This window comes from Periplaneta americana, chromosome 1 (genome assembly GCF_040183065.1).
Source record: "Periplaneta americana isolate PAMFEO1 chromosome 1, P.americana_PAMFEO1_priV1, whole genome shotgun sequence".
Taxonomy (NCBI): domain Eukaryota; kingdom Metazoa; phylum Arthropoda; class Insecta; order Blattodea; family Blattidae; genus Periplaneta; species Periplaneta americana.
This window is the reverse complement of record NC_091117.1, coordinates 143664467-143687711: the sequence shown is the minus strand read 5'-3', so window position 1 is coordinate 143687711 and position 23245 is coordinate 143664467. Positions and strand designations below refer to the sequence as shown.

General features: G+C 36.5%; 1 protein-coding gene across 1 annotated transcript in view; it reads left to right on the top strand.

Moving 5' to 3' along the window:
- LOC138709290 (glutamate receptor U1-like) overlaps positions 1-23245 on the top strand; it is a 54371-nt gene that overhangs the window by 14288 nt on the left and 16838 nt on the right. The window contains exons 2-4 of the mRNA XM_069839957.1: positions 3304-3476; positions 7282-7587; positions 14802-14905. Coding sequence (XP_069696058.1) covers positions 3348-3476; positions 7282-7587; positions 14802-14905 — 539 coding nt within the window. The 5' untranslated portion in view covers positions 3304-3347. The remainder of the gene's footprint in view (positions 1-3303; positions 3477-7281; positions 7588-14801; positions 14906-23245) is intronic.

Below are 23245 nucleotides of genomic sequence, written 5' to 3'. Positions count from 1 at the left end.
TGACAAACCAGTAGTGAGTGAATTCATAATCAGAGTGCACAGTGTATCACAGTAGCAATTCCCAAGAAAATTTAACCTTTCTGGGAGGTGTACATAACAACTCTTTCCGATGCCAAGTACAGTTACATGAAAATCATAGGAGCCTGCAAAAACGTGGTTTCATTATTTCCAAGAAAGACATCTTATGTGTACTTCATAAGACTGGCAAAGCTCGGATGGGATTAATTCCAGAGTGGAAAAAGCAAGCAAATCCCTCCCTCCCCCCATCACAAGTCGCCGCACCCCACGAGATGATACAAATTAATTCCATTCGAGCTTTATCAATCTTATTAAGTATACAGAAGATGCCTTTCTTGGAAATAACGAAATCTCGTTTATTACAAGCTTCTTTTATTTTCACTTAACTGTACTTGGCATCGGAAAGAGTTGTTATGTACCCCTCCCAAAAAGGCTCGATTTTCTTGGGAATTTCTGCTGTGAGTCGCCGTGCACTCTGATTATGAAATCACTCACTACTGGTCTGTCACCTCGCGCCACAATTCAGCTGTCATGTGACTCCTGACGCACATGATGTCATTCAAATTCGTTTCAGAGATCGGAAACAACCCCGTGGATTTGTCTGCATCCAGTGTTCGATATGAAATGACATTTTCAGAACACTCATTATCAATTTCCTCCTAGGCTATAAGATTCAAATCACCTTCCCGTTTTAGCATTCTTTATTTTGATTTTTTAAGGTTGCCTTAGGAACCCCGTCTTTTTAGCAATGACTGTAAGTGAGGTCCTGTGAGATTCCAATTCTTTCAATGTTACCTTCATCCCCTTTGGCTTATAGTCAGCCCATTTTGGAATCTTAAAAATAACCTAACCAGGGTATAAAATAAACAAGAATAGTTATTGGCCACCCATTAAGACAGTTATTGGCCACGTGGCTAATAACTATGCACACATTTGATGGACTCAAAATAAAAATACTAGTGAAATAGTGGCATTTAATAAGTTAAATGAAGGAAAATAATTTATTTTTAAAATTACAGTTATTGGCCGGGGTGGCCAATAACTGAAAAATGCGTTATAATTAAACAGTTATTAGCCAGTAAATTTTCAAAATTTAGGGATTGTATTTGATTACGTTTTATAAGTGTAAAGTGAAAATAGATATGTACGTGCCTCATAATTGGAATAATAATGAATACCAATTAAAAGAAACAGTAATTATTATGACTCAACCACAACACAGTTCTTAAGAATTTCACAAGAAACCAAAGCCTGGGAACGTGTGTTTTGCAAAAACATCTTTTTCATCTCACAGTGCTGTTGTTGAAAATTAAAGTAACTACCAAATAAGAAAACATGCTGCTACCATCTGGCAAAATATTAATTAATTATTTGCATATCCTGTCTTATTATAACACATCAAAGTTCAAGTGGCCAATAACTGTAAGGTGGCCAATAACTGTATGGTTTACCCTACTGTACCCTTATACGCCCATTTTTCTCCAATATCTGTCGAATACAAAAAGTCTGATCAATAGTCTTTTATTATCAATTTTTATTTTTTTCTTATTCTTGCCCTTTTTAATATTAGTCTTCTCACTCTCTGCGATTACTTCTCTTGCTTTTCCCATTTTCATTATCTTCCGTTTTTCCTTTCCTGGCTTTTCCTTTTTTTTCATTTTTTTACAACATTCCTTCTTTACTGTTTTCCTTTCTTTTCATAATCATCTTATTATTCTCTTCTTCGATTACTCCTCTTCTTTCTCCAATTGTTATCATCTTCTCTTTTTTGTCGTCTTTTTCCATTTTGGATCTCAATATTCTCATTCTCGTTTTTTCTTCTATTTCCTCGTTCTCTTTCAGTTTTTTCTCTTTTCTCTCTTGCTTTTTCTATCTCTCTTTTCCTTTTCTCCTTTTTCCATCCTGGTGGTTTTATAATTCTTCGTTTCCTTCTATGGGTCTTCGGTTTGATATGTTAATTCTCAGTTCTGATCTATGAAAACAGTATAGTACAGGGCTGGGCACATTACGTGATTCTGAGAAATGAGCGCTGTTTACTTTGAAGAGCAATTCTCCCGAGCGGTGTGATGCTTGCATACTGTACGTCACTCACTGTCATTGCAGTGGTTGACTCTGCAGTAGGATGCCGAACTTCGAAGGTGCACCCGCCTGAGAAGCTGTATGTCAGACGAAAACCTAAATTATATCTTGAGATTGAACATGGCTAATTCATTTGTTCCAAACATTAAACGACTTCTGCAAATGAAACTTTTTCATAAGTCTCGGAAAACAACCACAGAGTTATTTTGGTTATTGAGTTTGAAAAAGTTTTGTTTCAATAGCAAATAATTATTTATTTCAGATTGATAGAAGTACGATTTTGTTACAATAGTTTATTCATACAAAAAAGGTGTAAGAGAATTATTATTATTAATTTTGTTATTGTGTTTATTTTATTTATTTAACTAGCTGTCCACACCTGTGGAGTAACGGTCAGCGCGTCTGGCCGCGAAACCAGGTGGCCCGGGTTCGAATCCCGGTCGGGGCAAGTTACCTGGTTGAGGTTTTTTCCGGGGTTTTCCCTCAACCCAATAGGAGCAAATGCTGGGTAACTTTCGGTGCTGCACCCCGGACTCATTTCACCTGCATTATCACCTTCATTTCATTCAGACGCTAAATAACCTAGATGTTGATACAGCGTCGTAAAATAACCCAATAAAAATAAATTTAACTAGCTAGCTAGTGAGTACAAATTAAATTTATAAAACAAAAGTGTTTCTAGCCAACTACCGTAACAGCCAGGCTCATGTACGGTGTGGTCTTAGCCACTAATATAACATTAAATTTACAAGGACAGTAAATTTCTGATTTAAATCCTTTATTGCATATGTTTAAATTATTAATACCATTATGTAATTGTTAAAGCATTGTGCATATAGTCTAATGATATGTGTGTGGATGTGAATATGTGTTTAGAGCGAAGTTTATTTCATTAAATTAATAAGAGTGTTATAAAGTCTGTACTGTACAATGTATTGGTGCAATATCCTTATAAACTTTATGTACTGACAGACTGAATGACTAGAACAACCGTTGCTCTTGTTATATTAATGCAGGGAAGGTAACTGTAATGTGAGTCCGCCACTGCGTGAGCGTTCTGCTCTGGCTTGGAATTGAAGTGACTTGCGGAGCGAGAGCAGCTCTGGCCGGCTACACGGAACCGCTCTCATGCTCGGCCCTGGTATAATATGTATTTACCAGATATATTATCTTGGTCAAGAATAAGATTTTGTTCTCTTATACAAGATTTTCAGGAGACAGAAAGTCGCATTGAATCTTGGAAGAGAATCATGAACTCTGGATACTCAACAGTAACACTGTGTGTCGACGAACTTTCCGTCAATCGTCTGAGTCTGCCAAAGCGATCCTTGTATATCATCACTGAGCATGACTTACACATGCAGAGGTTTCTGGAACAGGTGCGTACATAATTTAATGAAACCTATAGCAAGCTATATAAAGTATGCACATTAAAACTAAATGATATGTCAATCTTAATTAAATTATGGTACGGTATTCACTTAACTTTAATCCTTGCTTTCTCCGATTTTAATAAATGGCGCTTGGCCCACTATGACTCTGAACCCTTCAAATCTTGGTATGCTCTGCAGTTTGGGAACAGTTATTGTTCACCTTGTTAACATTGTGATGAATTGTGTAAAGTATTTTTCTACAATGAAAAGATCAAGGAATATTAGAATAGTACTCAAAATTTTACTGTGTAATTTTTTCTATCGTTACTGTTCAATTTGTTGTACTTGATGAAAAAAATTATTGAGTAAAACTTTAAGTTGGTTAATTTAAAATTATTTTGGTGGTCATAGGCGATAAACTTTGTTAATATTCCATACTCTTAATTGTTTAACATGTAGGCCTACTGTAACTTCTCCGATAATGCTTATTCTATTCACAAAGTTTTCACTTTTTCCACCATGTGCGAAGAAAGAACTATACGCAAAAGTGCAAAAATAGTCATAATATATGAGATACGGAAACATAAGCACAACTGAAAAGTTATAAATAAAATATGAAGATTGGGAGAAATTGAAGAAAATGGAAATATGTTCATCGCATTTCAAGAACAAATAAAAGACAAGTTCTCGGGAGACCTACAAAATCTATTTTATGATTCTCAGGTCAATAAAAGTTACTTGAAAATAATAAAAATGTGAAATCCTTGGAAGCGCAAAGGTAATGGAAATGTGATCTTGAAGACGCAGGAGACAAAAAGACTTGTTCCAGGAATCGAGGAATGGTGGCAGGGAAATATTATTTTAAATCTTAAAACTAGTGAAGTGGAACAAAACAAAGGCACCAATGCTACAGTAATTTTAAACTTTAGCCAATGGGGATAGATACCTTCAACTTTCACAGGTCAGTAGGAAAAAAAAAAAAAAAAAAAAAAAAAAAAAAAAAGAGAGAGAGAGAGAGAGAGAGAAATAATTTTTCCTTAATTTTGTTCCAAACCTTAGAACTGAAATGGGGAATAGAAAGGCAATACTTCCTTCTCTATGACTGTAGCCTACTAGAGGCAAACTGGGACACGATGTTCGGGGAATGCTACGGAATGATAACAAAATGGAGAAATGGTGACGGAATGATGTCAATGCTTAATGTGGGGTAAAACGGGAGAACCCCGAGAAAAACCCTAACTGCGACCTTGTTCGCCACAAGTGTCACTATGGATTTTTCAAATGAAAAATTCCAGAATTCAACGGGACTCGAACCCGGGCCGCCTGTGTGACAGGCTGAAGGTATGACCACTCAACCACCGCAAAGGGATCTGTAGCTTAGAATTTGGCTATCCAAGAAGACTAGGTTCTCCCCCCCCCCTCTCCTCGCTTACCTATGTATCCGTGCTGCTATGACGTAACTGATATGAAAGGAAATGCCCATAAATATGCAGATGAAAATGTGGCATTGATGAATGCAAGCCGACCTCGCTGACTGAGCCGGCATACACGGCTAACATATTATCACATCACATAATTTCTGAGAAGCAGAAACAGGATTTCCTTGAATCCATGAGAAGTCAGAAAGCAGGTCAATGCGTTTTTGATGTGTTGATTATGGAAGCAGGTAAATGATAATTACTTTGAATTATTTTTTATGTGGTAGTGTTGGTAGTAAAACTGATAAATAGTTTAGAATACTCTGCTGACGCATAATTGTATCGTTAAAAATTTTAACCTTTTCGTTTTACGAAACATTCTACAGCAGAATACATTTACTGTGGAGTATCTTAGACCCCTAATTAGTTTTTTCCCCAGAACGTCACTTCATTTGCATTAAAAATTTCTCGTTTAAATATTAGCCTACTTTTGTTCACTTGTAAATCGAACTTTCTTCTTCTTCAACTTCAGGGGTATAGGCCTCAAGGCCTGTTCCGACTTCAAAGGATGATGTCATCTATCAGCAAGTTCTAGGTCTTCCAACGCATCTCCTACCAATAGGATTGTAGTTGAGTAGTATTTTAGGAAGTCTATAATATTCCATATGCTGAATATGTTCATCTCGGTTTTGTTTTTGTGCTTGTACACGCTCAAAAAGATTATATATATTATGTAATCTATTGCGTATAGCGTCACTTTTTTGTTCGTCTAATAATGAGAGGCCTGCAACACTTCGAAGAAATTTCATTTCGCTGCTTTCTAATTTTCTCTTGTTATTTCTATTTAATGTCCAATTTTCGCAGCCATAAGTGAGTAATGGATTGCAAGTGTTTTATAAAATTTTAGTTGTGTTTCAGGTAACGTTTTATTTTTTAGTGTTCTTATAATTTTGTTCTACACATACTTTGAAATCTGTTTATCTTTTTTATCCACGTCCTGTTCTTTTAAATATGTAACAGTGCAGCCTAAGTATTTGGAAGATGATACCTGTTTTATAATTTCTTTATCTATGACGATTTTACATCTTAAATGATCTGATCCCAAAAATGCCATTGCTTTAGTTTTTCTATTAGAAATTTTTAGGTTATAATTCATCATACATGTTTGTAGTTTGCAAGCAGCACGCTATACTGTAGGTCGCTTTCTGACATTGCAAAAATAATTTGATCGTAAGCAAACAATATGGTGTTAATAGACAGATTCTTTACCTTTAGTCCAATTGTAAGATGAATCGAACTGTAAGAAGCCTAATTTTAATACGTACTATGTAACGTCGATAAATGCCTGGATAACATCATCCTGAAAGCAAAAGATATTAGCCCAGATCACATTATAGATTGCTCATTCCTATGTTAAAATCGGTTGCACTTTGAAGAGAACAACCGCCAGGATCGCCACCTGTCCGCCGTAAACGAACACGAGATGGCAATACAGTCGCTAATGCAATTGAAATGGGAGTTATGACGTGATTACTTATGTAACAACTAGATGGCAGCATAGTAAACCTGACAAAAGTTGTTACAGTCAAAGCCTATAACACCAAGCAATCTGGGTGAATATGATCTAGGATATTAGTCAAAACCTTTAAACCACTAGGGAAGTATAACGTTACAAATACATTTAAATGTTTGAAATTTTTATCCTCCACATTATTTGAATTGTTTGTTTTTTTTGTTTTTCGTCACTTTACATTTTACTGTGATCTGTAGTCTTTGTGTTATTCATAATATACAAACTTTTACTCCCTCTGCTTTTTTTTCCAAAACATTTCAACATTTTCATTTTATGAAACACATTACATCAGAGTAGAACTACAGTATTTCATGTCCTCTCGTCGCCACTCCCCTCCATACACTTGACCCTTTGTCTTTTCTCGTCTCTTTTTCTATTCTATCCTCTTCACAATCCTGCTCTACCCTCCTGTTATCACTTCACATTCCTCGTTTTCACTCCTCTCTTGTTTGCATTCATTCCTCTCTTCTGATCTCATCTTTTCCCTGGATAAATTCCATCAACAATCCTGTTAACAGATTATTTGTTGTTCAGTAACTAAAATATTTTCGGAATATATACTGTATTTCTTTCACATGTTAAAATTAGGTACCTTGTTCTTGACTAGTTTCAATCTGTTGTAGGTTATCTTCAGAACTGGGAACCAAGAACACCCAGTTCTGAAGTAACCTTCAACAGGTTGAAATTAGTCAACAACAAGGTACCGGTACTTAATTTTAACACGTGAAAGAAATACAGTATATATTCCGAAGTGATATAGTGTTAAAAATTGTGTAATCGAGATGTATAAAATATTGCAATTGTTCTTCACGTAACAAAGGTTTCAATAACTCAAGGATTCAGTAGACCAGCATGGCTGGTGTTCCTCGAAGAAGTCAAGCCGGAAAAGTTCTTCGAAGCTGTCAACATTCCGTTCGACAGCCGGCTGCTCGCTGCTAGATGGTCGCGCGGGTCCGAAGACGTGTCCCTCGTCGAGCTGCACCGCGCCCTTCCGTCCCGTGCATTGCGCCGTGTTCCCGTCGCCAGCTGGAGTCCCGACTCCGGTTTTGTCTGGACCGCAGCTGGCCTTTTCCAAAGGACAGGCGACCTCAATGGTGCGGTCATAAAAGCAGCAGTTCTACCACAGGTATAACGTCGTCAGTTAAAGTCAGTTCATCATGTCATCAATTGTCCATTTTCATTTTGTAAAAATCAATTTGATTTACGAAATAATTATATATCTACGGAAGGTGCACTTATTACCGTTATTGGTGAGATAATTAACGAATTAGACATAGGAAAGAAATGCTTAGGAATTTTCTCGAATTTTCAGAAAGCTTTTTATGCGGTGAATTATTAGAGTGCCGTTTTAGTTTCGGCACTCTGTGTTTCTTTCCTTATTTCCTTTTTCTTCCTTATTTATGTCATATTTCTTGTTGTTAGTTACCCTTACTTCTCATAGATGGCATTCTATTCCGCCATTTTAGGTCTCTTTCTTCCTTTTATAGATAGCTTGTTTTCTTTCCGCCATTCATGGTCTTTTACTTCTCACGTACAAGGAACGAATTTATTTCATCATGTGACATGGGCTTTAGATTTTCATTGGCCCTGCTTGTTTTTATTATTAATTAGCGTCGGTTCTCCTGGGAGGGACGCTTGATATACAGTGACTGTCACTGTAGCTTGATACGGTGGAGTCTTGGGTCAACGTTCGAAGTGTACCAGGACCTCCTATATTACCGGACCTGACACTGGCATCCAAGATGGCGGCCGGAAGAGGGCTTTCGTAGATTGCAATGAGTTAAAATAAATACGGCATCGATAAGATTATTTTAACAAAATTCTCAATGAAACAATAAATAATAAAGTTCCTTACCTACATAAATGAACATAGTACATTCAGTAATATAAAAATATGCCTACATATACACCAATAATAAAAGAAAACAAGTGATTAAAAGCTTCAATATGTTATTATATTAGGCCTAGGCCTATATGTTTTATATATGAATATTGGCAAGTGCCCAATTAACTCTTGTAAAATTCAGATTTGTGAGGAAATAGAAGGCAGTAATACAATGCTGAATAGCTGGTACTTGAGGATTTAGGAAATCTTACCTGGATTATACAAATAGTTTTCATCAGCAACTGGAAATTATATAATATGGAGTCCTGTCTTCCTAGTCACTACACTTTGTCACTGTCTTCACTGAGATTGGTTGAAAATAAAACTAGCTATTCACTACGTACAGTTTAACACTGTGCCCACTGATGTTGATTTAGAATGAAATGGCACTATTCACTGTAGTTTCTCACTGTATCCACTGGTGTTGATTCAGAATGAAATGACACAATTCACTGTAGTTTCTCACTATATCCACTGATGCTGATTCAGAATGAAGTGACACTATTCACTGTAGTTTCTCACTATATCCACTGATGTTGATTCAGAATTAAATGACACTATTCACTGTAGTTTCTCACTATATCCACTGATGTTGATTCAGAATGAAGTGACACTATTCACTGTAGTTTCTCACTATATCCACTGATGTTGATTCAGAATGAAATGACACTATTCACTGTAGTTTCTCGCTATATCCACTGATGTTGATTCAGAATGAAGTGACACTATTCACTGTAGTTTCTCACTATATCCACTGATGTTGATTCAGAATGAAATGACACAATTCACTGTAGTTTCTCACTATATCCACTGATGCTGATTCAGAATGAAGTGACACTATTCACTGTAGTTTCTCACTATATCCACTGATGTTGATTCAGAATTAAATGACACTATTCACTGTAGTTTCTCACTATATCCACTGATGTTGATTCAGAATGAAGTGACACTATTCACTGTAGTTTCTCACTATATCCACTGATGTTGATTCAGAATGAAATGACACTATTCACTGTAGTTTCTCACTATATCCACTGATGTTGATTCAGAATGAAGTGACACTATTCACTGTAGTTTCTCACTATATCCACTGATGTTGATTCAGAATGAAATGACACTATTGACTGTAGTTTCTCAATATATCCACTGATGTTGATTCAGAGTGAAATGACATAATTCACTGTAGTTTCTCACTATATTCACTGATGCTGATTCAGAATGAAGTGACACTATTGACTGTAGTTTCTCACTATATCCACTGATGTTGATTCAGAATTAAATGACACTATTCACTGTAGTTTCTCACTATATCCACTGATGTTGATTCAGAATGAAGTGACACTATTCACTCTAGTTTCTCACTATATCCACTGATGTTGATTCAGAATGAAGTGACACTATTCACTGTAGTTTCTCACTATATCCACTGATGTTGATTCAGAATGAAGTGACACTATTCACTGTAGTTTCTCACTATATCCACTGATGTTGATTCAGAATGAAGTGACACTATTCACTGTAGTTTCTCACTATATCCACTGATGTTGATTCAGAATGAAGTGACACTATTCACTGTAGTTTCTCACTATATCCACTGATGTTGATTCAGAATGAAGTGACACTATTCACTGTAGTTTCTCACTATATCCACTGATGTTGATTCAGAATGAAGTGACACTATTCGCTGTAGTTTCTCACTATATCCACTGATGTTGATTCAGAATTAAATGACACTATTCACTATAGCTTATCGCTGTAATATCCACTTATACATAGGTCTACACAAGGGATTAGATAGGCTGTACAACTAAAAACGATGAAGAATTCACAGCTTGGAGAGCACAGCACTGTAATTTCTCACTGTATCAATTAATGTTGATTCAGAATGAAATGACATTATTCACTAAAACTTATCACTGTAATATCCACTTATACATACACAAGGGATTAGATAGGCTGTACAACTAAAAACGATGAAGAATTCATAGCTTGGAGAGCACAGCAGCCTATTTTTTGAACTTGGAACACTTTCGGTGGGGTTTATTTTTGTCTTCCAATGCCTGCTTTTCATTTTGGACCTTGCAGTAATTATTAATAAATATGTTGGCCAATACCTTGCTGCACTTCACTGCTAGTTTTCTTACCACTGAGTTGTTTGTTTGGGTAAAAAGTTCACGATGAATGCTTCTTGTCTACTTATCCCTTAAATCTTTATCTTTTGGAAACAAAAATACATGTACAAACGGACTTCCTTTATTGTAATTCGATTTGCAACTTGGGACACTACACGTGCGAGACATTTTAAGATTAACAACATAACAACACTTTCAAGCATTGTTCTCTACGAAAACAATTTACATTAATTATGTCACAATTCTATTAATATATAGTACTAACTTATAAACCCTTCAACGATTACACTAGAGGCAAATGATACAAGAAACACAATAAACATTCACATGAAGTACGTATACTTTCACAGTTGCGTTAACCACTCTATTGTCCACCATGTTTGTTTACTTCCGCTTACAGTGTCAGGTCCGGTAATATAGGAGGTCCTGAGTGTACGGTTGTGCGACAGCCATTGAGAGCTGAGGTTTTGGTTTGGCAGGGATCTATGATGGAAGAGCTACTGTAGCCGAGTCTCGATCGAGGATAGTGTCTTACTACATGTGAAAGTGTGGTCGGGTTGTGGAGTGTTGGGCTGTGTGATGACGGTGGTATGAGAGTTGAGGAGAGGCCATTGTTGCTTGGTTTCGAGACTGGCCTACCAGGGATCATAACAGGTTCTTTCTATATCAGTAATTGTATGTTTCTTTTGGTTAATAGTAGTATATTTGATTTCATACAGGATTTAGACAATTCGAGTTTGTTTAAAGAATAAGCTGGCATTCGTCAAGTGTATATTTTACATTGGTTGTGTTTGGTTTCGTATTACTGCTTTCTGCCACATCCGACAAGTTTGGACTTGTCTAGCAAGTTACTTACACTTCTAATCTGTCGGTATGGATGGTGTTACTAGTGTGTGTAATGCAGTGAGCTCTATTCTAAACTGGAGGCACCACCGCAGTGCTCTTTCCTGTCTGAAAACGTGACTGTAGACGCCATGTTGGTGAGGGTATTGTTCTCTCTTTCTAACTAATGTGTTTCAATGAGTCTTTCGTGAGGTTGATGTCACACATGCGCAGTGAGCAATAAGAATTCCGTTATTGTGTACGATAGCATTCACTGCAAGAGTGACAAGGACAACACTATATTAGAAAGAGATAGCAATACGCTCAGGCGCTCAGAATTCGCGTCACGCTTTTAAAGCATTGAGTTGTGCCTCCAATGTAGCATAGAGCTCACTGGTGTAATGGTGAATGCCAGTTGAGTGACGATATGGGGCAAGTCAGTTTCGATGCAATGGTGGAGTTATAGGTGGCTGTATTTCTACTGCATCCTTCTTGTTCATTTTCCAATTACCGGAAATGCTAATTAATAAATGTAAACAGATAGTTGATTATTTATGCTGAGTGTTTTCTTTTGTACCACCTCACCCATGAGACAATCGACCCTATCATACGTTTGACGGCAGGGTAAAACTGAATCATTTAAGTAGACCTAATATTTACTTATTATTTATAACAATTATTCTAATAACCAGAGGCCCACCGTAACAATAGAATACATTACTTATAGAAAAGTCATATGTAATAGGAATTAAAATCATAGTTTAAAATTGTTTAAATTATATTTTAGTAATAAAACTATGATAACGAAGATTATACTCGTATTAGTGAAAAAAGAGACTTGGAGTTCCACAAAGGACGATTTTAGGACCTATTTTATTTTTTTATATGCGTTTTTGCAATGTTCTGAAGAAACCATGAATCATAGAGATAAATCAGCATTTCACATTATGATCCTGAAGTTCCAGCTTTCCAGCCTGTAGTTTAATCATGCTTATCAGGTGGGCGAAAATAATATATTACATACAAACACACACTATTCGCGAATATTCAATAGTAGGCTACATAGCCTTATGAGAAGTGAATTTTAAATGTTTTATTTTCATTCTTCAGCTGTTGTGGCTTAACTCAGTGACTCAACTTTCTGGAGGGAAAAATGCAAGTTAACATCACATTTTTTATCTGAATGTAATATTCCATAAATAAAATTATCCTCCTCCTTTCAAAATATTTGTTATATCTCTGTGTTCTAAATGCTTTCTGTTTCACTTGACATACTTTTTAGAATATTGTAAACGTATTTGTATTGTTAATAATAATAATATTATTAATAATAATAATAATAATAATAATAATAATAATAATAATAATAATAATAATAATAACTCGCAGGAGTGGTTAATGATTCTTTATATTAATCATAGATATTTATACCACAGAATGGAAAACTCTATGTAAATTAAATTGAGACTAGCAGGCTTTCCCATTACAATTGATTTAAAATACTTACTTACTGGCTTTTAAGGAGCCCGGAGGTTCATTGCCACCCTCACATAAGCCCGCCATTGGTCCCTATCCTGAGCAAGATTAATCCAGTCTCCATCATCATATCCCACTTCCCTCAAATCCATCCTAATATTATCTCCCATCTACGTCTCGGCCTCCCCAAAGGTATTTTCCCCTCTGGCCTCCCAACTAACACTCTATATGCATTTCTGGATTCGCCCATACGTGCTACATGCCCTGCCCATCGCAAACGTCTGGATTTAATGTTCCTAATTATGTCAGGTGAAGGATACAATGCGTGCAGCTCTGCGTTGTGTAACTTTCTCCATTCTCCTGTAACTTCATCCCTTTTAGCCCCAAATATTTTCTTAAGAACCTTATTCTCAAAAAACCTTAATCTCTGTTCCTCTCTCAAAGTGAAAGTCCTAGTTTCACAGCCATACAGAACAACCGGTAATATAACTGTTTTATAAATTCTAACTTTCAGATTTTTTGTCAGCAGACTAGATGACTAAAGCTTCTCAACCGAATAATAACACGCATTTCCCATATTTATTCTTTGTTTAATTTCCTCCCGAGTGTCATTTATATTTGTTACTGTTGCTCCAAGATATTTGAATTTTTCCTCCTCTTCGAAGCATAAATCTCCAACTTTTATATTTCCATTTCGTACAATATTCTGATCACGAGACATAATCATATACTTAGTCTTTTCGGGATTTACTTCCAATCCTATCTCTTTACTTGCTTCAAGTAAAATTTCCGCGTTTTCCCTAATCGTTTGTGGATTTTCTCCTAACATATTCACGTCATCCGCATAGACAAGAAGCTGATGTAACCCGTTCAATACCAAACCCTCTGTGTTATCCTGAAGTTTCCTAATGGCATATTCTAGAGCGAAGTTAAAAAGTAAAGGTGATAGTGCATCTCCCTCCTTTAGCCCGCAGTGAATTGGAAAAGCATAAGATAGAAACTGGCCTATACGGACTCTGCTGTAAGTTTCACTAAGACACATTTTAATTAATCGAACTAGTTTCTTGGGAATACCAAATTCAATATATTATATAAAACTTCTCTCTTAACCGAGTCATACGCCTTTCTGAAATCTATTAATAACTGATGTACTGTACCCTTATACTCCCATTTTTTCTCCAATATCTGTCGAATACAAAAAATCTGATCAATAGTCGATCTATTACGCCTGAAACCACACTGATGATCCCCAATAATTTCATCTACATATGGAGTTAATCTTCTCAAAAGGATATTCGACAAAATTTTGTACGACGTCAACAAAAGTGATATTCCTCGAAAGTTACTACAGTTAATCTTGTCCCCCATCTTAAAAATAGGTACGATTATGAACTCCTTCCATTGTTCTGGCACAATTTCCTTTTCCCAAATTGCAAGTAGAAGTTTATAAATTTCGCTAGATAATACGCTTCCACCCTCTTGTATTAATTATGCTGGAATTTGATCAGTACCTGGAGACTTGCACTTTTTCACATTTTCTGTCGCAATTTCCACTTCAGAAAGTGTGGCTTCCGTATAAATAGCTCAGCAGTTTGTATTTGAATTTCGTCCCGATCATTTCTACTTGGCCTATGTATATTTAGTAGTTGCCCAAAATAGTTTTTGTATGTGTTCAGGATTGAATGAGAGTCTGCAAGCAAGTCACCATTCTCATCTTTGATCACGTTTACCCTTGCCTGATATCCATTTTTAAATTCCTTTATACCCTCATATAAATCTCGAATGTTTTTATTCTTACTATTTGTTTCTACCTCATTCAGTTTTTCCTTCAAATAATCTCGCTTTTTATGCCTAAGTGTACGACTTGCTCCCGTCTTTCATTGAAATAATTATCTTTCTTCTCCTCAGTTGGATCCTGTAAGAATTTCAATTTTGTCTGTTTCCTTCTAACTATTGCAATGGAACAATCTTTATCAAACCATCATTAAATTTAAAATAATTCCTTTATTAAAATTGTTCCAGTAGCCGCCTTTTGTGAACATTATACGACTAAACGGATCTCAACCTGTGGGGCTTCACGGATACATAGTGGATATTTGGCGAGAATTGGAGCGCAGAATGAATTTTACGTAAGTATACTATTATATACAATACATATTATAGAAAGTAATAGTAAACATGATACGCATTAACTGTAAATACTCTATGTAGGCCTATAATATAATGAATTAATTCATTTAACGAAATAAACTCCGTTACTGTGAACAAAAACATATATACAATATTCTGAGGTTATGAAATTAATATCTTTTACTGTAGCTGGCAGTAAAAATTTGTTTAAGCTAAGAAAATGTTCTTCCTAGGTCACATGACGTTACATGGACAAATTAATAACAAAAATCAATAAACAAATTTATCAATATTTATATTTTACACAATATATGCAAATAATTCGTTTATAAAAAGCTATCCTATTGCAGTGAACAAAGACATATATATTCTGAGGTTATGAAATGCAAATCTTTTACGAACATCACATAAAATTTCTCTAAACTGAGAGAATGTTCTTTCTACGTCATATGACGTTACAGGGGCATATTTATATTACATTGCATCATTATTATTTAATGACCCCATGCGTACCTGCTCGCTATTCGACCTTGCTTGCTCATCCACGTCACGTAACAGATGTAGCTACCAGAAAAAACTGCTCGATTCGCTGTACGTTTGGAAACTGAAAAGCACTGCCTAATCATTAGTGACAAATACTGTTTTCTTTTGCTGCATACCTTCCAGCACCAGCATCGATTGTTTCGTTTATAGAAACCCATATTTTGTGGCAGCGACACTACCTCGTATAAAATGTAATTTTTTTTACGTCTTGTTAAGTCAATAGTACTCATTAAGCGGCTCGCGGGCCGCATGCGGCTCTCAAAGACATTAATTGCGGCTCTTGAACTAATATTACTGTTACTATTATTTTTGTGAGAAATATATATATTTTTTAATTTATATAATAATGTGCAATTAGCTGCATCATTACTGCAAGAGAAGGTATTTCTAGTGCTATGTCCCATGTGCTTATTTTGCCTCGATATAATAATGGGCAGGGGCGGGAATTAATGGAGGTTGCGAAAATCACGACATAATAGATATACAACAGATTTTTAATGTTTTTAATGTTTACGAATTAAGTGATTCTGATTAATAATATGAGATTAAACAATCGCGACAAATCACGAAATACAATTCTAATAGCGAAATATGAACTGATTCGCGAATTATTACTATTGCGTCGTTTTTTAGCGAATTTCATATTCTGGTTTTTTTTTTTCGGATTTTTTTTCACTTTTATTTGTTATACAGGGTGTTTAAAAATACGGGGCATAATTTCAGGTAGGCCTATGTATTTCCCACATGTAGACAATCAAAATAGTTCATTACAACATGTGTCCGGAAATGCTTCATTTCCGAGTTATGGCCTTCACAACATTGAAATTCAGCGGAACGTTTTCCTTTCCGCAGGTCGTTGCCGTCAAAGGAGACATTAAGAGGGCACTCTGACAGTTCATTCCGAGGCGAAGGTTACATTCAGTGTTGTGTAGGCGTTAGACTGTGCGACATGTATTCAAATCAAGAGCTGGCAGAGATACACTTCATGTCCGGTAAGGTGGGCGGCAATGCTGCACTGGCTTGTCGTTTGTACCAGGAGAGGTACCCACAGCGACAATATCCAGATCGGAAGACATTTGTACGTCTCCATTACCGTCTGTGCGAGTATGGAAAATTTAACTCTCCTGATTTGGGAAGGGGACGACCAAGATCTGTAACTCCAGAAGTACAGGAGGAGATTCTGGAGGCTGTGAACATGACTCCTTCTATCAGCACACGAAGGGTAGCGTTGCAAGTCAATGTTCCTCATACGACTGTCTGGAGACTGTTGAAAGAGTATCAATTGTATCCGTATCATTTGCAACGTGTACAGGCCCTGTCACCAGCAGATTACCCTGCACGAGTTAGGTTCTGTCAGTGGTTCTTGCAGCAGTGTGGTGTAAATCCGAACTTTCCTGCCTTAGTATTATTTACAGATGAAGCACAGTTCACACGAGATGGCATAACAAATTTCCACACTCAGCATGTATGGGCGTATGAAAACCCACGTTCAACTGTTCCATCTCATCACCAGGTGCGGTTCTCCCTCAACGTGTGGGCCGGTATCATTGGTGATCGATTAGTTGGACCCCATGTACTTGTAAACAGACTTACGGGGCAGGCGTACACAAACTTCCTGGAAAACACCTTACCTCATGTTTTAGAAGACACTCCACTGATCAATCGTCAACACATTCACTTCTTGCATGATGGCGCTCCTGCACACTTCAGTCGTACGGCTCGCCGGTACTTGGATCGAAGGTTTCCTGATCGATGGATAGGTAGAGATGGCCCAATTGCTTGGCCTCCACGCTCACCTGATCTGACCCTCTCGATTTCTACTTGTGGGGCCATTTAAAATCATTGGTTTATTCGTCTCCGGTGCCTGATTTGGAATCCCTTCGGAATCGAATTGTGGCATGTTCTGAGGACATATACAATACTCCTGGAGTTTGGGATCGTGTTCGCAGGTCAATGAGACATCGATGTGAGATCTGTATTCAAGCAGGAGGTGGACATTTTGAACATCTTCTGTAATGACAACGACCTGCGGAAAGAAAAACGTTCCGGTGAATTTCAATGTTGTGTAGGCCATAACTCGGAAATGAAGCATTTCCGGACACATGTTGTAATGAACTATTTTGATTGTCTACATGTGGGAAATACCTGAAATTATGCCACGTATTTTTTAAACACCCTGTATATTTAAGTAGGCTACATTAAATCCTATTCCAGGTGTTCTGATTACATTAGTAAACTCAAAAGACGGAGAATTCAACATTTCACCAATAATTTGAAAATGTTAATTTGAGGGCTGCAAGTTTTTTCCTTTTTAATGAATGTGTGTAAAATAGCTTCAATCCAAGAAATATTGTTTATTGGCCATACCGCACCGTTACCAGAATCCAACGAACCTTTAATGTTAATTACTCGTATTTGGAAAGTAATATTCATACTGAGTTAATACTCCAATTCCAAAATAATTGTATTTTCCAAAATTTTCATTAATCTCCGCCAAAAGTACAAATCAATCTCCAACAAGCTCCGCCGACATGAAAATTAAAAAAAAAAACACAAATGATAAAATTAATCTCCATAAATACCTGCACCCAATAATGGGTTATAAACGTTTTTATTTTAATGGACATTACAATAGCGTGCATTCAAATTTTATAACAAGCATCCAAAACATTTTCAATCAAGGATGGAAAAGCCGATAATGTTAAAAAGTCTGTAATATCTGAAGAAAAAGTAATGTATTCCCCTGTACATAAAAACTGATTGACAACCAAAGCATCGTATCACGTAGCAGAAATTAAGCCATTTACAGATGCGGAGATTGCTGAGAAGTGCCTTCTAGCTGTATGTGACACTTTATTCTCTGAGTTTTCAAATTCAGAACAGATTACATGAGAAATAAAATTACAAATCAACCTGCTCGTATTGATATAATTTTGCAGAGTCGCCCTTGAACTTCAAAATATCAGTAGGTGTAATATTATGTCTTAATTCCGTTTAATAATAATAATAATAATAATAATAATAATAATAATAATAATAATAATAATAGGCCAAATAATTTAATAGGCCCAATTAAAAATCTGCGCATCTTGTTGTTTCAATTCTTATTGTGAAATGCATTATGGCTCTCGGCAAATTACTACTTCTTATTTTTTACTCTCTTCTAATTTATAGTGAGTACCACTGTAGTGACGGTACTGCATGTGACTTCTTACTACAACCTCACTTTCCTGGTTGGAACAAATTACGTGGTTGGGGTTTTTCCGGGGTTTTCCCAATTGAAGCAGAATTGCTGGATAATTTTTGGCGTTGGACCTCGGAGTCATTTCGCCATCATTAATTCACATATCATCATCGTCATCATCATCATCGTCATCATCATCCATACAATAGTCCGGGTTAAGTTCACATTGCAGCGTGCTGTACTTGTACAAGAGCGCTGCCGTTCGGCTACCCAACCATTCACAAGAATAGGAGTGGTAAGCACAATAAGCCTCGGGCTGCAGCGTAAGCCTTCGGGTCCCTTCTCCGTACAAAAGAAAAAAAAAAACTCTTCACTTCCAGCTACTGTATAGGTACTCCAAATGCAAGTAACCTGTAGCCTTTGCTTTGATCCAGGGGAAGAAAGGGTACATTTGAACGGTTTTTCTAGTTATATTTTTTATTCATATCCATTATCATTTTTTTGTCCATTCAATGGCATAGAAATATAAGATATTGCTTAATAAACAGCTCAGAATTTTATATTAGTATAAATTACATATAGGCCCTATCTGAAACGTAAATTAAGTCAGAACTGACACTTGTAACATGTTCAAAACTGCCCCATGTATAGTGTACCTTTGAACAGGTATGGGACACTTTTGAACAATGTCCAAATCATCTGTGAAGAACTAATGATTGCTAAAAATATTATATAAAGAGCACCACTATTTCTTCTTTAAAACTACTGAAGTCCACATCAGAGTGTTTCATTCTCATATTGCGAGCACTTCCGGTTATGTGAATTTCATGGCAATATTACTTTTCTCTGTCTTACTGCAGTCTTCAGTTTTAGAATATGTAAAGTTCCACATTTGTCGAAACCTCCACATAAACTGACTTTGCCCATCTACCTCTTCCATGTCCAACATAGAAAACTTTTGTTTCCTTTGTTGCATATTACGTCAACAAAAATTTTCCTCTGTGTCATTTCTTTCTACGGCTACTATATCTTATAGCATACCTGCACAAACAGCGCTCAACGAGCGCGCGCGCTCCTTCGGAGCGGGAGAGCTGTTTACCGCTCGTCTAATCGGAGAGGAAGATACGTTAGAATGACTAGACTTGCTATAGGTAGAGGAGACGGAAACGATCACTCAGCTATCTAGTGGAGTGCAGTGCGTATTCTCAGTAGCTCTTTCACGTTGCTTATCTACTGCTACAGTACAGTATGGAGGAATCTAAAAGACGGAAAAGTGGTGATCAGACAAATTCTTTCAATGTTGCATGGGAAAAATGCTTATTTTTTCATAGCTGCTGGAGTAAATACTCAGTGCTTTATCTGCCACAACATTTTGAAAGGTAGAAAGAAACATAACATAATGCGTCATTACGAGTCCAGACATAAAGATACTAAAGATATTAATCTTCAACAATTTAAATATCTCTTTTCAGGGAAAAGCCAGTTCTTTGTTGATATGTTGAATAAATTACGGGATTTCAGTCTTAAACTTACACTTTTCGTAAGTCAGTGTCGGGAAGGTAATATGGCTTACTTTCCAACGACAGAAACTGCTCGTGATGAAGCCATGTTAAACGATTATGTGCAAATATTAATTGAAATTCAAAATTAATTTAATTCTAGGCTCCAAGATCTTGTCTAAAGATCCACACCTGCGGAGTAACGGTTAGCGCGTCTAGCCACGAAACCAGGTGACCCGGGTTCGATTCCCGATCGGAGCAAGTTACCTGGTTGAGGTTTTTCCGGGGTTTTCCCTCAACCCAGTATGAGCAAACACTGAGTAACTTTCGATGTTGGACCCCGGACTCATTTCACCAGCATTATCACCTTCTCATTCAGACATAAGCTGTTGATAAAGCGTCGTAAAATAATCTACTAAAAATCTTTTCTAAATTGGAAAGAAGTTTAAAGTTATCATAATAAATTCCTTCAACACCACTTGAAACAATGTCATATAATTGATAAATGAGTTCTATTCAGTCAATACATATGTTAAGTATTGACTGAATAGAACTCATTTATCAATTAACATTGAACTTAACGGAATCAATATGCCTTTAAAATGTCATATAAGTTACAGGTGGGCCTGTTTGGCGCAGTTGGTATAGCGCTGGTTTTCTATGCCCGAGGTTGCGGGTTCGATTTCGGGCCAGGTCGATTGCATTTAAGAGTGCTCATATAACCTCGGCAGTTGCGAGCGTCGTTAAATAAAACATAACATTTAACGATTTACAGCTCGGACTTATTGATCTTCAATGTGGCCTAAGGGCTAAAGATCGTTTGAATAATACTACTAGCCTGGTTGAGTTTTTACAAGACTAAACATTAGCAATAATATCCACGACTACACAGGCTGGCTGTGAAAATGATTGCTATGTTTGGCTCAACAATTACATTTGTGAGGAACTGCTTTCTATAATCAACATTAATAAAGGCAGGCATCGAACATCTGTAACTGATGTTTCATTACGATCAGTAGGCTACTGTTCCTTTCAGCTGCCAACAGCATAAAACCTCGTTTTCATGTACTGATAAATAAAAATATAACAAAATTATATTGTACATTTAAGTAGGTATAACATTTCTATTATTTCTGTAAGATAAATATTTCTTTATTAATTAATAAGTCCAAGATAGTTTTGCAAACACTGAACGGGAATTCATTTCATGAACCTCGTAATAGTACTTCCTTTTGTGTATATTTTGTTCGAGATCACCACTTCTTCCAGTCCACTATATACAGAGCGCAGCTAATATCTGCATTCCGCTCATGAGCTGTGAGTCGGCTCGGAGAGCGCAAACCTTGTGCAGGCCTGTCTTATAGAGTTCCACATAAACCTGATGTTGTAGACTTAGCTCTGGACAGACGGGTGTTCTCAGGTTTTCTCAGTCAGAGTTGTCATGTAGCTTCATGAAGCAAAGTCAGTCAATTTTTTTTATTAACTCATGCTTCGGTATATTTGCAAGATAAGTAACGACCATAATCGTATATTTATTGGCATATATTTGTGTAAGTCATGTCATAATTAATCTTAGTACATTTAATATTATAGTTAACTAATTCAGACGTTTGGTCCTCGGTGAACACCTGTTGGCTCGCGTATCGCGAACCACATTTTACACCTATGTCATCGCCTTCTAAACTTCTTTATTTGGTAAAATAATGACGTGACAGATATATCAACTGAGCGGGCTAGCGGCGTGGTAGAGGGCTGACCTTGCATTCGGGAGGTCCGGGATTCGATCCCAGGGGCTGGCAATCCTAACTGAGAGTTTTTCATGGTTTCCTCAGTTATTTCCAGGCAAATGCCGGGATTGTACCTCTTGAAAGTCCGGCCATGGACGGCGATCTTTCCCTTAATCCTTTCATATGTGTGAGTGAATACTGTGTAATGTCTTAAATGTTTGTGTTGTATCGGAGGTGGCCCTGGCATTGAGCTGATCCCTTATTCGGGGAGGCCCTCCATGTCCTTGTGTGGTCAAAAAAGTATGTATGTCAGATATGCTCATTCTCTGACTCCCGATTACGTTCTGTAATCGCGACCTCCCAATGTAGAGCGTGCTGTTCCTCGTTCGAAACTCGATGGATGACTGCGGAAGGCAGTTCAAGTACTTAGTAACGTACGAACAGTGCGGGACAATGACTAACGATCATTCCATACAGTGTGAGAGGAAGACTATTTTGTGTTGTGCGTTCGGTGAAAACATAAAGTGTTTACTATATTGTAAGGTACTGTCAAGAATACTACTGAGCAACATAAAACAACATTATAGGGTCTGCGACCCAGAAAATGTCGAAGTGACAGGGAAGCTGTTTTCTGTAATATATATTCATATATCAACGTTATTATTATTATTATTATTATTATTATTATTATTATTATTATTATCATTATTATTATTATTTTTATTATTAGGCCTATTATTATTATTATTATTATTATTATTATTATTATTATTATTATTATTATTATTATTATTATTATTAGCGTAGTGATTTTATTCCAGCAGAAATACATGTTTTGATAAAATAATTTTTCAGGGGTGCAACGTGCACTACAGCTTCAAGAATTGAAAGCACTTAATGAAAGGTCAAACATTGAAGAGAGTCGAACAATTCAGAGTCTGTGTTTAGGAGCAAGTTATGTAGTATGTTGGGAATTAGCTAAGGCACTAAAACCCTTCACGGATGGTTAACTTTTAAAGAGATGTACGGTGCCTGAACAAAATATAGTTAATTATATCCCTGTAGCCTACTGGAACAGCTCAAATGTGAATTCACAGAATATAGATTTTGTGATTTTGAACGTATGGAGAGTGATATTAATCTTTTTGTTAATCCTTTCATAGTAAATTTAGTACAATCCGTGAGAGTGCAGTTCCAGGACGAGTTAATTGATCTACAAAGTAACGTAGAATTCTGAACTAAATTCAGAAATATGACTTGACAAGAATAGAATTATTAAAAAAATGAACAAAACGAAATATCCCAAGATGAGCTTATTCGCTGCCACTATGTTAGCTATCTTTTCCTGACATATGTGTGCGAACAATAAAATTATTTTCGAGAATG